The following is a 13,056-nucleotide window of genomic DNA, read 5'->3' on the forward strand; positions in this document are numbered from 1 at the left end:
TTCTTGTCTTTGTCTGTGTTTTTATAGGCTACTAATGCCCCTTCAGTTGTGGCACTATTGTGTCACAATAAAAGCTTATCTTATCTTATCTTAAATAGAGCAACTATTAATCTGTAACATATTAGGCTACATTTCCAAAGAAATCCCCTCCCCAACCCTTGGTATTTCTCTAAATGCTGCTTCCACCCCTCTAGTTGTTGAATGATTGTGTTATAGTTGCCTTTTAAAAATAATAATAAAAGAATAAATAAAAGCGTGTCTATTCCTTTTTTTGCATACGTGGCACTATGACGCCACTAACAAAACATTATAAACCTTGCTTTAATTGGCTCCTTTGTGCCTTTGAGTCGCTGTTTGTGCAGTTTTTATGTTTTTTTTCGCAGACCAATGTTATGACCACATCCGGTCTGGCTCACAGAGGAGGAATCTGGATGGAAACAGCAGATATCCCTCTTGACTGCTGCGCGTCTTTGACACATCCTGCCGAGAGCGGAAGTGTCTGGGATATTCCGTTCAGTTCATCCATCCAAAACAGTCGATTGTAAAAAAAAAAAAAAAAAAAAAAAGGAGACGGGGCCAGCTCCGTCTACATCTCTTCCCACACCAACACCACCACCATCATCATCATCATCATCATCAGCCTGGCTCACCATTTACACATCTAGCAGCAAGCACTGGGACATGCGCTCTCAGGTCCGGCTTTTTACTACAGCGGACATGCGTAACTAGTGACAAACCACCTGGACAATAAGTGTGGTAATAATCGGATGGGCCTTTTTTTGTCTCTAATGGATATCTTTTTATTATAGGTCTGCGCAATCGACGTGAACGCCTGCTCGGACACGGAAAAGGATTAAGTTACTGCTACTGGTGCCCGAGGATTATTTTATTGGCCTCCTGTCACGCCCGAGTCTGTCCGTGGTGATCCTTTTTCCAATTAAGAGAGATCGCTCAAAAGCCAGGTATGTTGTTAATGATCTCGACAACAACAAGCACCTAACCTCACCGTTTCCTTCCATATGTCTGATCGCAGGTTTTTTCTAGCCTAATAGTCTGCAGCTCCTTTTTATTGCTCATGCATCTAGTTTGGTAAAAAAAAAAAAAAAAAAAACACATTTCCGCGTAATGTGTGCAGACAACAATAGAAAAGCCTTCCAGAAATGGAGTTAGAAACACTACGTGGATGTTTCATCATCACGAAAAACTCCATTAGACAATAGGATCTACACTATTTGTTAAAGCACACCTATAAATACCGATGCAAGCGTGACAGTCATGGCCTCTACTTTGCAAACCTGTGTGGATTTGGAGCACTTTTTTTCTTTTCTCTCCACACAAATGAATGCTATATAGAAAAAGGTAGACAACAGCGATGCAAACCTTTTTTTTAAATACAATATGCTTTGACAACTGTGAAGCATTAGGTGGTAGGTGGCATATAGAGTTACTGGAGTTCAATGCCCAACCCCCTTCCCCTCTCTCTCTCTCTGCCACTGCATGCTTTGGTTTCAGGCGGATCATGCCCTTTTGTCCACTGAAGCCTGACTGTACTTTTCAGGGCAGACTCCCAGTATGAAAGAATTTGCCTGGTGTTTTGACAACCCCACACCCTCCCATTCCCTCTCTCTCTCTCTCTCTCTCTCTCTCTCTCTCTCTCTCTCTCTCTCTCTCTCTCTCTCTCTCTCTCTCTCTCTCTCTCTCTCTGGCTGACTCTCTGAAGGTGTCTGTAGGTTCAGTGAACAAGCTGTAAAACCTTAAAATGATCCAACATCAGCTGGACACAGATGCCAGAAAGGCACAGCGAAGTTTATTTGTTGTTTTGGAGATCTGGAAAGACTAAAACCGAGAGCTGTTCCTTTATCCAAAACCGAAAGGAATAACATCAGTTACGTCATCAGTTATGACATTTTGATTCTGATTTAGTAGAAGACATGAAAGGCTACAAACTTGTGTACGTGTATCAAGATGAAAGGACTTTTTCCTCCAAGTAACTGACTCATTTATGGATTTTAGATCTGAACAGTAAACTAAAGTAGTGTGTGGTTCCCTGTAAAAAGGAGAGTAGAAAACAATAGTATAAAGACTGCTTAATGTAATGTATTGCAACACCATCTGCAGCTCATTTTCAATGTAGACAACCATGATTTTCATTCTGATCGTTTCATGGAGTCCAAAGTGATTGTTTTCAAATTGCATGTCTAAAAAAAACCATCCGCAAATATTCAGTTTTTTTCTGAAATTGTTGCGTAATAATTTCTGTTTCCTCAAAAGTGTAACCACATCACTGTTTGTGTTCTAATTACGTTATGACATTTCTTCCCCCACAGATATGTCTTTCCGGCGTGGTGTAGTTAGGCAGAGCAAGTTCCGCCACGTCTTCGCCCAGGCGTGGAAAGCCGAGCACTGCATCGACGACGTCCGAGTGTCCCGGGTGACGTGGGATACTCAGCTCTGTGCCGTCAACCCCAAATTCATCGCTGTCATCGTTGAAGCTGGCGGAGGAGGGAGCTTCCTCGTCGTTCCGATCAACAAGGTTCAACCTCTTCTGCCAGCATCAGATAAAAGCTGAATCAATATTTTTTAAAAGCCTCCATCATGTTTCCTGTTGTCCACTCTGCTTCTAAAAGCATCAGCAACTATGTAATGTGTTGCTTCCTGGTCTGGCGGATGCATATGCAGCACTTTTTTAAAGCTCCAAGACATATAGTGGTCAAAGGTTAGGAGTCTTGTGATGTGTTCAAATGTATCCAGCTACTTTTTGTTTACTCTCACAGAGCGGCAGGATCGATCAGTCCTGTCCCACAGTGTGCGGCCATGCAGCGCCGGTGCTCGACATCCAGTGGTCTCCTCATGATGACAACATCATCGCAAGTGCCTCAGAAGACTGCACAGTAAAGGTAGGTCAACATTTCCACACATGACTATCAGTTGTGCCAGCGGTTTGTGGCCATTCATCGGTTTTTACTGGCACAAGCTATCACGTTACCACAACAACCACTTGTAATCTAGATGGAACTCTTCATTTTAGACACAGGAAGAAAACTGTCCTTTATCTGGTTTGATGGTTTAAAACACCTATTGGTTCATCGAGGCTGAAATTAGCACTGAATAACAGATTTTCTCTATTCTCTGCCATGTCTCTGCTGTGACTTGGTGTTTGTAGGTGTGGCAGATCCCAGATGGGGGCTTAACAAGTCCCATGACCGAGGCCATTGTGACCCTGGAGGGACACAGTAAAAGAGTGGGCATCCTGGCTTGGCACCCAACTGCCTTCAACATCCTCCTAACTGCAGGTAACACCATTTTTCATGTGTATTAATGCATTTACATGTGAGCAGTTTTATTTTACATGTTGTATACTGTAGAAAACGTGGGTTAAAAATTAAACCATACAACCTGCAACGAGACCCAGAGTATGTGGTTTATAGGCTGTTTTACTTAAATTTACATAAAATTGGTCATCTACAGGAAGGGTGTGTGCTGGCAGGCCATGTGAAAGCAGTTACGTGTGTTGTAATGTAGTTCTATGTAACAAATATAAGCCAACTTGTGTTAAATATGTCACATTAACCTGAAAAAAGTGATGTACACTTGTCTGTTTGTAAATAGTGAGAGTTGAAGAGCAGCTCTTATCTTACGTTGCTGGTGTTCAGTGACAGTGAGTTCAAATACTACTGCATTATACAAGCAAGGAATTGGATTTCCTTCCTCAGCAATTCATAGCATGTATAGCAAGTTTAAAGGAGACCGTGACAAGCCTGAAAAATAATTACACTTTGTAATTGCAAAAGTGCATTTTCTTTCATTTGGAATAAAGAATACATATATACTATGGTTGGCCATGGAGGCACACAAATGCACCTTTATACTGTATGTATAACATGTCATCAAGAGAGTGGCATCTTCTTCACTCTGCATTGTTTCTCTGACTTACTTACAAATAGTTGCATTGCTTCTGTTCAGCTCTTTCCACGGGTGTCTTTAAACCAGTGCTTCTCAAACATTTTCTCTTTAGGGACCCCCCACAAAGTGACACAGTGAGAAAGGCCAGCAGAATAAAACAAAAGCAAAAACCTGAGTATCCCTAACCCTAATAACTGACCCTAAAATAAACTGGAGAAAACCATATAAAAGCTCGTAGAATTTGGTTTCAAATCTCAGTTTTTTTTTTCTATAACAAATTTAATATGGCAACAATCAAAACTCTCTGAGAAACAAACACATCCTTTGGTATTGTTCAAACACTCATAATAACTAATGTGCTTCATCAGGACTGCATGGGTGTGGTTTGGTCAGATTTGATTGACATTGTCGTCAGCATAAGCAAATAACCCCAACTGTCATCACATTTTATTCAAATATTGCTTAATCCTGATTGGTGCTCAGAGAAGTGGTTGACAATGCCTTTTATTAGCTGAGCTCTGTCTGCTTCAAACCACTGATACAAAAACAGCAATCTCTTGTGCGTAGAAAACCGTGTGATAATCACTCACAGTTGAAAGGTGATAGGGAAAGTAGTTGTTTTTTGGTGGGCTTTCACACAACTGGCAACCCAATCAATTACAGTCTCATTAATGACACTTAAAAAAGGCAAAATTGGCAAGTTATTGATCAGTAAAGTGGTTACATGCACAGCTTTAAATATTGGATTGTCTCATCCTTACAGTAATGCAATGTAATGTAATGCAAGTATCTCTGTATGCAATCAATTCAATCAGATCTTTATCACTCACCACATCTGTAAAGGCTTTCTGAAAAAACTATTTAAGATCCTCTTCTTGGTTTACAAAGCTCTTAATGGCTTTGCTCCACAGCACATTATCAGACATGCTCTCAGTTTATAAAACCAGCAGATCTCTTGGTCACAAGGCACCAATCTCTTTTATGTTCCCAGAGTATTTTTAGATTAGTATTACGTTTAGCATTTACAGTATGTGCCTAAAGAATGGAAACGCCTAAAGACTTGTATTTACAGTCCAACATTACTTTCCCTTAGCGTAATTGTTGTTATATATGTAATTATGTACAGTATAAGTGTATCTGTGTATGTGTGAGTGTGTAGTTTTATATGCCTCTTAGTTAGTCTTATTGTTTTTTTTTTAATTCTGTAAACAACTTTAAGCTCCTTTTGTGTAATATGGTGCTGTTCCAAATTTCCACTTAGTTGTATTCCCTCCCGTGGATTAATTCCTCTAAATTGGATGTTGTGTTGCCCTCTGTCACAGGCTGTGATAACGTGGTTTGTGTGTGGAACGTGGGCACGGGGGAGCTTGTGTACCAGCTGGGTGATGCTCACCCAGACCTGATCTACAGCGTCAGCTGGAATAAGGATGGAAGTGCCGTGTGTACAGTCTGCAAGGACAAAGCCCTGCGCGTCATTGACCCACGAAGAGGCACTGTGCTCAAGGTTATTTCATGTTTTGCTGTGTGTGCAGATGCATAAAAAGAGGTTCATATAGTACTGTACATCATACCTGGATATATGCTGACAGTAAAGTAATCCAATGGTGTTTCCTTTACTCATTACTGTTATGTTTCTTCCACATTAGTCTTTTATCAGTTTCACTGATTCCACTCCTAGGTGAAGGAGAAGGTCCATGATGGCACCAGACCAATGAGAGCAGTGTTCCTCTCAGATGGGAAGATCCTGACCACAGGATTCAGCCGTATGAGTGAGAGACAGATGGCCCTGTGGGATACAGTAAGTCCGACCTTCCTCTTGTTTATGTATCGGAGCAGCCCATAATATTAAGAATTGCTTTGATATTGTTAAATCTGCAATGCACAGTTTATGTTCAGTGTCAGTGTTCAATTGCATTGCGAGAAGCCATGTACCCTTTATTCAGAAACATGTAGAGGTCAGGATGGTGGATGTAGAGCAAATCATTTCCATGCATTTCCATGCTGGGGATTGTGTGTTTAGTCCCATTGCAGACTTTTCCCTATAGGATGCAAATAAATGTTTTTTTGTTTTACAGAAAGATCTCTCTGAGCCAATGGCTGTACAGGAGATGGATACAAGTAATGGGGTTCTTCTACCCTTTTATGACCCTGACACAAACATGGTGTACCTGTGTGGAAAGGTATAATCCAGGATAGCATGATGAATTAGTGTTATTTCTTATTGGTTTAGTCATATTCATTTTGTTATCTTTTGGTTTTCAGGGGGATTGCACCATCCGGTACTTTGAGGTGACAGATGAATCCCCATATGTTCACTTCCTCAGCTTATACAGCAGCAAGGAGCCTCAGAGAGGTGCAGGCTTCCTGAGTAAACGAGGTGTGGATGTCAACAAGTGCGAAATCGCCAGGTAAGTATTTTACATGCCTTTTTAAAGGATAGTTGATATGAGTAATTTTTAAAGATGACTTATTGTGAGCTCTTTTGTAGATTCTACAAACTGCATGAAAGGAAGGTTGAACCCATTTCTATGACTGTACCACGAAAGGTAAGTTGAACACAGCTGTTACTGACTTAAAGTCACTTAAACTTTATTCTAACCGTTATTTCTAAAATAAAAAAATTGCAATTCATACATTAACAGTAATTTTCTCTATCTTGCATCCCCAGTCAGATCTGTTCCAGGGAGACCTTTACCCCGACACTGCTGGCTCGGAGCCCGCTCTCCTGGCTGATGAGTGGATCGCTGGACAGGATGCACCACCCCTGTTGGTCTCCCTGAGTGGCGGGTACTCGGCTCCTCCATCTAAGCACAGAGACACCCTCAGGGGTAAGCCCAAGCTTGTCTCGCAGGACTCTGGGTCCGGGGCAGTAGCAACTTCAGCAGCCAATGCAGCAGCCCCAGCGTCTACATCTGCCAAGGAGACAGAAGAAGATGTGCCACAGCCACGAGTAGCCACGAGAGAGACAGATGGAAATACTGACAGAACGAAGAGAGAAGTAGGATGACAAAAAGAGACATATTGACTATACTATAAAGGTATTTATGCTGACAGTCCTTATCTGATGTATTCCCTTTCTACTGTCTCCTTTTAGGACGACGTGTTGAACGAGATATTGGCAGAAATGAAGGCCCTGCGTGCCGTCGTTCTCGCTCAGAGCCAGAGAATCGAGTTGCTGGAGAGGCAGCTGGCTCGGATCGAGGATGGAGACGTATGAGCAAGGGGGACGACCACTACATTCAGAGGGCGTTCTTACTAAATCAATAGAACATAGCCTTACTAGAAACAACAGTACCTTAAACTGTGTGAATGGGGGAATGTAGTGTAGGGTAACGACTACAACTTGGTCAACCATTTGTGTCGTAAAATGAGACCACAATTTGTTTCTGTGATTCTTCTTACAGACTGTGGCAGAGATTAGAGTGTCATCTGCATAGAGTGGTTTCTGTCATATGAAGGAGTATTGTAGCAGTTATTTGGTGCATATAGTGCAGCTTTGCAAAAATCCATGTTTATTTTGAAGGGCTATGGCACCACAGGCTCAAATGGCTGCAGAAAGTAGTAACAAGCAGCATTGTGTTTAAAGCAAATGAAGGATAACATAACAACAGTTAAGTACCTCCAATATGATTTTTTTCTTTTCTCTGAAGCACTCAAATGTAACCATTAGGGCTATATAATCAGGTAGTTAAAGCTGCTAAACTGTGATATATCAGATCCCAACTGTCGAACCATTGTGTAACTTGTGCTTTGTACTTTATTAATTTCATTAAGATACCATCTGTAAGGTTAACGGTAGGAAAAATCTTCTGATACACAAATCATGACTTTGACCATGAGAATTGTGTGAATGATAGCCAATGAGAGTGTAGTTGAATATTTATGTGTACTGTAACTCTGTGTAGTCTTTGCAGTAAATGAAAAAGGTAACACTTGTGATTTTGTACCTCATGTCGTCGCGAGAGAATAGCGGCTTCGTGAAGTTTTCTGTAACATTCCTGAGACACGATAATTGTCTCTCTGGAATCTCTCTTCAAATTTTTCTGCCTCTTTCCTTTCTTTGGCATGTGTGGAAAGGCTGCTGTACCACATGCCCCCCAAAAAGAACCAGGATTTTGACTGCGTATTAACCATGCAGTGCCCTGTACAGTACTTGACACTTTGTAGTCACAACTTCTTCTACGCCTTTTTTCAAAGTGTAAGCAGTGTTCACAGGGCACAAGTTGTGCTGCATACAAACACTAGTTTCTGTGCAATTTCACGAATACACACTAGATTTATTCAGAAAACCATTATAGAAACGTGCAGCTGCAAAAAAAAGAGGAAGTTACGAGGAAAAGTGAAACATTTTCTATTGTTTGCAATTGTATCGGTGTTGGAAAGCTCTTTTAGAGGTTTGTTGCTTCCTATTTTTAAGTTTCGTGAGGGTTTTGCCATTACATTTAGAGGCATATATTTGTTACCTCCCCATCAGTCGATAGTAGTGTAACTATGGTACATTCCACATCAAGCTTAACCCTTTATTACTTTAGGTAATTTATATTTCTTTATGCACTGACCTCTTAATACTTTATCTCTGTGGTTGTAAAACCAGTAGCAGGTCAAATGAAATTGCAATGTGAAAACTCAATAAACATTCATTCCTCCTTTGTATTTATGTCTGAGTGGCTGTTTTCTATTACAGAGAAATGATCAGCTCATTATCATACAGTGTATTTGTGATATGTGTTAGGGTGTTAGGGTGGAGTGCTATATAAGCGACTTGTAACTAAAATTGCTCACTACTCAAATGTGAGAAAAGATGGTATACAACACCCTAGAGTTTCCACATTTTATACTTTTTTTGTTTATTTTTGGCATTGACTGATTGACACAATAGAACCAGTAACGTCAGTGTGAATTGGATATTTTCAAGAAGTCCCGTAGTCAAATAAGTTTCTTGAAAAAAGTGACACAGAAGCAGAAGTTCGATTTTAGCAGTCTATCACTAGTTGAAACTCGTCTACTCTTGCCTTGACTGAGATATTTGATCAAAGGACAAGAGAGGACCACTACGTGACATAACTACAGAGCCTCATCTGATCTGATTGGAAGACCAGCAGAAGAGAACCGAGCTTCATATGAGGAACAGCAGTTGGGAGTTTGCAAAAAGGTTTGTAACTTACTCTACTACATTGGCACTGAAAAATCTGTTCATTGATGGTGTAAAAGAAAAGAAAGCAATACATCTAGGCACACAAGCAAATATACATGACTGCTGTTCTGCATGGTGTGTCATTCTCTAGAGGTAGCAATGTAATTAAATGCCATCATTTAGCAGAAGGGATCAAGAGATTTGAAGGGGAAGCTGAATGGATGTAAAAGTAAACAAAGTTTCAAGTAAAAAATGCTTTAAAGTAGTAAAGATACCAGATAAGGATGTTCAGTCACTGCTGATATGAAGCAATTAACAGTGGAATGAGCTTCAGAGGAATCCTAAACCTCAGATCGGCTGGGGATCTGTAGCACCAGTTGTTCCACCAACCAAGAAAACTGTATCACACCTATTAACATTTGAGAACCACACATTCAAAAGTGTAAAACTAGAAACAACACAGGAAATGAGGGGGTGTCTTCAGTGAACCCAAAACGAAAGATTGGATGATTTCTGGAATCTCAATTTGACTTGAAATTAAATTGAGTGGTGCATGGAACATTAATGTTGCCTGCATGGGTGATGCAAAGTAACTTTACAGTACAGATTGTTGTTGGGTGTGGGGGCTGAGGCTGTCTGGTCACCAGAGCAAAAACAGGATGTGGTTGGCTTGTTTCATACTGATGTTCTGTGCAGCTTTTGTGTTTCTTTTGATGGGTTCAAATCTTACAACTGTAGTGTGTAATAATAACCTAAAAAATGTCTTCGCATATATCACATACTTGTTTAGGTTACAGTACAGTTCTTGGACTCGTGTAACACTCTCAGACTCATTTTACAAAGTCAGAAGTAATGTCAAAAATAGATATCCTCCACTTATCTTGATGGTAATGTGGAAGGGAGGTGTCATCAATAACTTGCTGACACATATGACTGTACAAGGTTGGCACGTTTCAGAGGAAATTAACTTAAAGTACATTTCTGTAATGTGTATGGTCCTGTTATACATTTAGTGCAACTTGAAACTGTAACGCATTCAACTCTACGGGGAAAATTCAAATATGTTTTAAAAAAACACATCCTTCCTCTTGCCATAAATATGTGCAGTTTATCACAGCTTTCTGCCACCCAGCTGCTACATGATTCTGTCTTTTCTTCTTTCTAATCTGCATTCACACTCATTCTCCACCTACCTGAAAGGGGCTTCAGCTAGATACACTCCACCACAATTCATGCAACATTGCCTCTCGTTTCTGTCACTCCCACACACACACACACACACACACATTTCATACCTCATACCTCAAATGACATTTTACCGCCCTTCGTATTTTCTCTCAAACTTAATCTCCTGCTCACAACTCGGGTAAGTTCTTGAAATCTTGATTTTGAAAATATGATCAATGATTAATTTATCTTTTCTTGAATCACTCAAAATGAAAATGCCTCATCTTATACATTTATATATAAGCTAAAATTGTACGGAAGAGTATCTAAAGCCAGACATCACATACTTTTCTTTTCAAAACTCTTGGTGTTCTTCCACATTGTAGACGGCAGCTTCTCAAACTCTATTAATGTGGGTTTTTTTATACATTCATACAAAAATAATGGCATCTACACATTATGTATATGGCAAAAAACTAAACTAAAATATTTTTATGATTATAAGAACAGACAAAAAACACAGTCTTCATGGTTAATTACAAAATAATTGCTCTATAATAATTAGATTAAAGAGCACGATTAAAAGGAAAAGTAATGAATAAAAATAACAAACAGCCATCTTCACTGACACAATCTGGAGTGCAATATTTCTATGTTTTTATATCATGTTGCAATACTTAGTGCTTACTACTCAGATACCCATAACTAAAAGGTTTCCTCCCATTGCAGGCTGACTGATGGTTCAATTATCATTTTGACAGGAAACTAGCAACGTTGCACGCGGTCTGCTAGCTTCCTGTCAATGCAGACAGCTCATAACTTAGTCAAACAAGATAAAGGCACTGCTGTTACATCTCCACTGTATGTATTTATGACAATAATTACTCTATGTTACATTTCAGCCTGCATAGATAGTGACTCTCATGTTATAATGGTATCAGAATAAGATTTTGATATGCTCTTGTTGTGTTCCAGATCATCCATCATAAAGCCATTTTGGTCATTTTATGCTCTCTAATGTTTTAATGTTAACTGGATGCAATTTTTTTCCCCAGATCCTGAATGTAAAGTTGCTGATGGATTTCCTTCACATGATAACTTCTGTACTGCTTTGAAAGTATCTGCAGCGTGACTGCAAACTTCTGTCCGTAATTGTGACACCAAGGCACTGGGATTTCTTCTACTCAACAGGGAATTTTCTAAGGAGGTACAGTACGTTCCTTAATTGAATCTGACTCAATAATGTGGGATTTAGAGCTTGATGACACAGAGAGGGTTTCTAGTGCTCTAGGAAAAGAAACAGGAGTGCATTCACACCCTGCTCACACCTACATAATGTTTACTATGTGTCAACCTTCTTTTAGCATATCCTTTGTTAAATAGGGGTAGTATAGTAGAAAACATACATGCTATTAAATTCCATTTAAATATGCATAAAATGTGAAATGATTCCTTTAATAGACACTTAAAAACAAAGAATGTGTGACCACACTAACTCAACATTTCTTTCCTATTTCTTCACTTCAGGCATGTCTGACAATATCGACTATCATACATCCACAAAGACTGTGTTGCTTCTTCTTTCCCTTCTGGTAGTCTTAATTGCATTGCTCATCTTCTTTTACAAGAAGTTGAACAAGGAGAACAATGGAGACTATACCATCCGTCACATTGTGACAAAGGAAGGAGGGCTCAGGGACCAGGTGAGAGGTGCAGCTACTTTCCTGGGGACACGCCTCGGGGTCCAGCGGAGTCCTAGCTACAATTCAGAACAGGATGAAGAGGAAATGCAAGATGAGGAGCAACACAGTAGCCAGCACAGTAGCCAGAGGAATGACAGCGATGATGACGAGCAAGATGAGGAAGATGATGAGGAGCAACCTGGTGAGAGAAAGCGAAAAGGAGGTAGCACCTCAGATGACGACTCAAGTCATATTGGTTCAGATCTGGAGGAGGAAATCAGTCTAATGGGTCAGTCAGAAGCCACGGGAGGAGATGAAGATGGTAAAGGGGAAGCAAGCGCAGGAGGTGGGTTGCTGATAAACCTTAGTCAGTTGTCAGGAAGTGCCATCTGGTCTGATGACAAGGGAGACGAAGTCAAGGTCTGTGATGTGACTGCATTGTGAGAACAGGATTTGAAAAATTGAAATACAAGGGAGGTTTAGGAAATGCTCTTAATCAGGATTTAAGAAATACTGGGGTCATTAAATCCAGGCCTCTCAGTTCTGCTTTTACACAAAGGTCTAAATGCTCTTTTAATGCCCTCAGGAATAAAATGCTGAATGCTTAGTTTATCTATTTTTCTTGCAAGTCAGTTTTTAAGATCTGGCATGTTTCACAATATAGATAGATACCCTGTCTTGAATAATAATTCATATCTAATAGAGTTTCCTCACAAAAAAAGTTGTATTACCTAATTTAAATATTTACAATGAAATATTTTCCTTCTTCCTCATTCAAAAAAACAAGAATCTATAAACATGCAAATTAATTTCGAAGGTTTTATTACTGGATGTCTTCTACTCCACTGTAAGCAGTGTAACGAGCACTGATGACCTCATGTTTCCGGATTACTATTCTGTGAGTTTGCATAGGCTATTGAACCTCAACTGGCTTCAAACCAGTTATGATGTCATACACGGTATTCGTAATTACGCGGCTTTAATTGACATTTAAAGTGAGCGCAGAGAAACTTTCCACTTTCAGCAGATGAATGTGAAAACGTCTTCCAGTATTTGTGTAAATGTATTGATTTTTTTTCTGTATGGTCAAGCTCAAACATCCATGTGAAGCAATAATAAGAAAAATGTGTGTGTATGTCGCTCTCATCAGGATAATATGGTGACTTATGA

The 13,056-nt window shown here is 39.8% G+C and overlaps 2 protein-coding genes across 4 annotated transcripts; both read left to right on the top strand.

Moving 5' to 3' along the window:
• The first annotated feature begins 399 nt into the window (after positions 1-399).
• coro1b (coronin, actin binding protein, 1B) lies at positions 400-8,539 on the top strand. The gene is made up of 12 exons (XM_053342963.1): positions 400-693; positions 810-962; positions 2,328-2,533; positions 2,775-2,897; positions 3,164-3,293; positions 5,226-5,407; positions 5,582-5,701; positions 5,979-6,083; positions 6,166-6,311; positions 6,392-6,449; positions 6,572-6,901; positions 6,998-8,539. The coding sequence occupies exons 3-12, from the start codon at positions 2,330-2,332 to the stop codon at positions 7,118-7,120; spliced, it is 1,521 nt and encodes a 506-aa protein (XP_053198938.1). The 5' UTR covers positions 400-693; positions 810-962; positions 2,328-2,329; the 3' UTR covers positions 7,121-8,539.
• Positions 8,540-9,012: 473 nt separating this feature from the next.
• si:ch211-119e14.1 (acidic leucine-rich nuclear phosphoprotein 32 family member B) lies at positions 9,013-13,018 on the top strand. 3 transcript variants are annotated; one of them, XM_053342965.1, is made up of 4 exons: positions 10,389-10,403; positions 10,934-11,065; positions 11,260-11,411; positions 11,732-13,018. In XM_053342965.1, exon 4 carries the CDS (start codon positions 11,734-11,736, stop codon positions 12,328-12,330), a length of 597 nt encoding a protein of 198 aa, XP_053198940.1. In that variant the 5' UTR covers positions 10,389-10,403; positions 10,934-11,065; positions 11,260-11,411; positions 11,732-11,733; the 3' UTR covers positions 12,331-13,018. The 3 variants fall into 3 exon arrangements, with proteins under 3 accessions (XP_053198941.1, XP_053198939.1, XP_053198940.1); XM_053342966.1 differs by lacking the exons at positions 10,389-10,403; positions 10,934-11,065 and adding an exon at positions 9,013-9,055; XM_053342964.1 differs by lacking the exon at positions 10,934-11,065 and having other exon boundaries at positions 10,182-10,403.
• Positions 13,019-13,056: the final 38 nt, after the last annotated feature.

Source organism: Scomber japonicus, chromosome 22 (genome assembly GCF_027409825.1).
Source record: "Scomber japonicus isolate fScoJap1 chromosome 22, fScoJap1.pri, whole genome shotgun sequence".
Classification (NCBI taxonomy): Eukaryota; Metazoa; Chordata; class Actinopteri; order Scombriformes; family Scombridae; genus Scomber; species Scomber japonicus.

Bases quoted from the DNA above. Each gene is read 5' to 3' on its own strand.
- coro1b (XM_053342963.1), top strand. From the start codon at position 2,330: ATGTCTTTCCGGCGTGGTGTAGTTAGGCAGAGCAAGTTCCGCCACGTC. The intron at 2,898-3,163 runs GTAGGTCAACAT...TGGTGTTTGTAG, and splicing joins CAGAAGACTGCACAGTAAAG to GTGTGGCAGATCCCAGATGG. The intron at 3,294-5,225 runs GTAACACCATTT...CCTCTGTCACAG, and splicing joins CAACATCCTCCTAACTGCAG to GCTGTGATAACGTGGTTTGT.
- si:ch211-119e14.1 (XM_053342966.1), top strand. From the start codon at position 11,734: ATGTCTGACAATATCGACTATCATACATCCACAAAGACTGTGTTGCTT.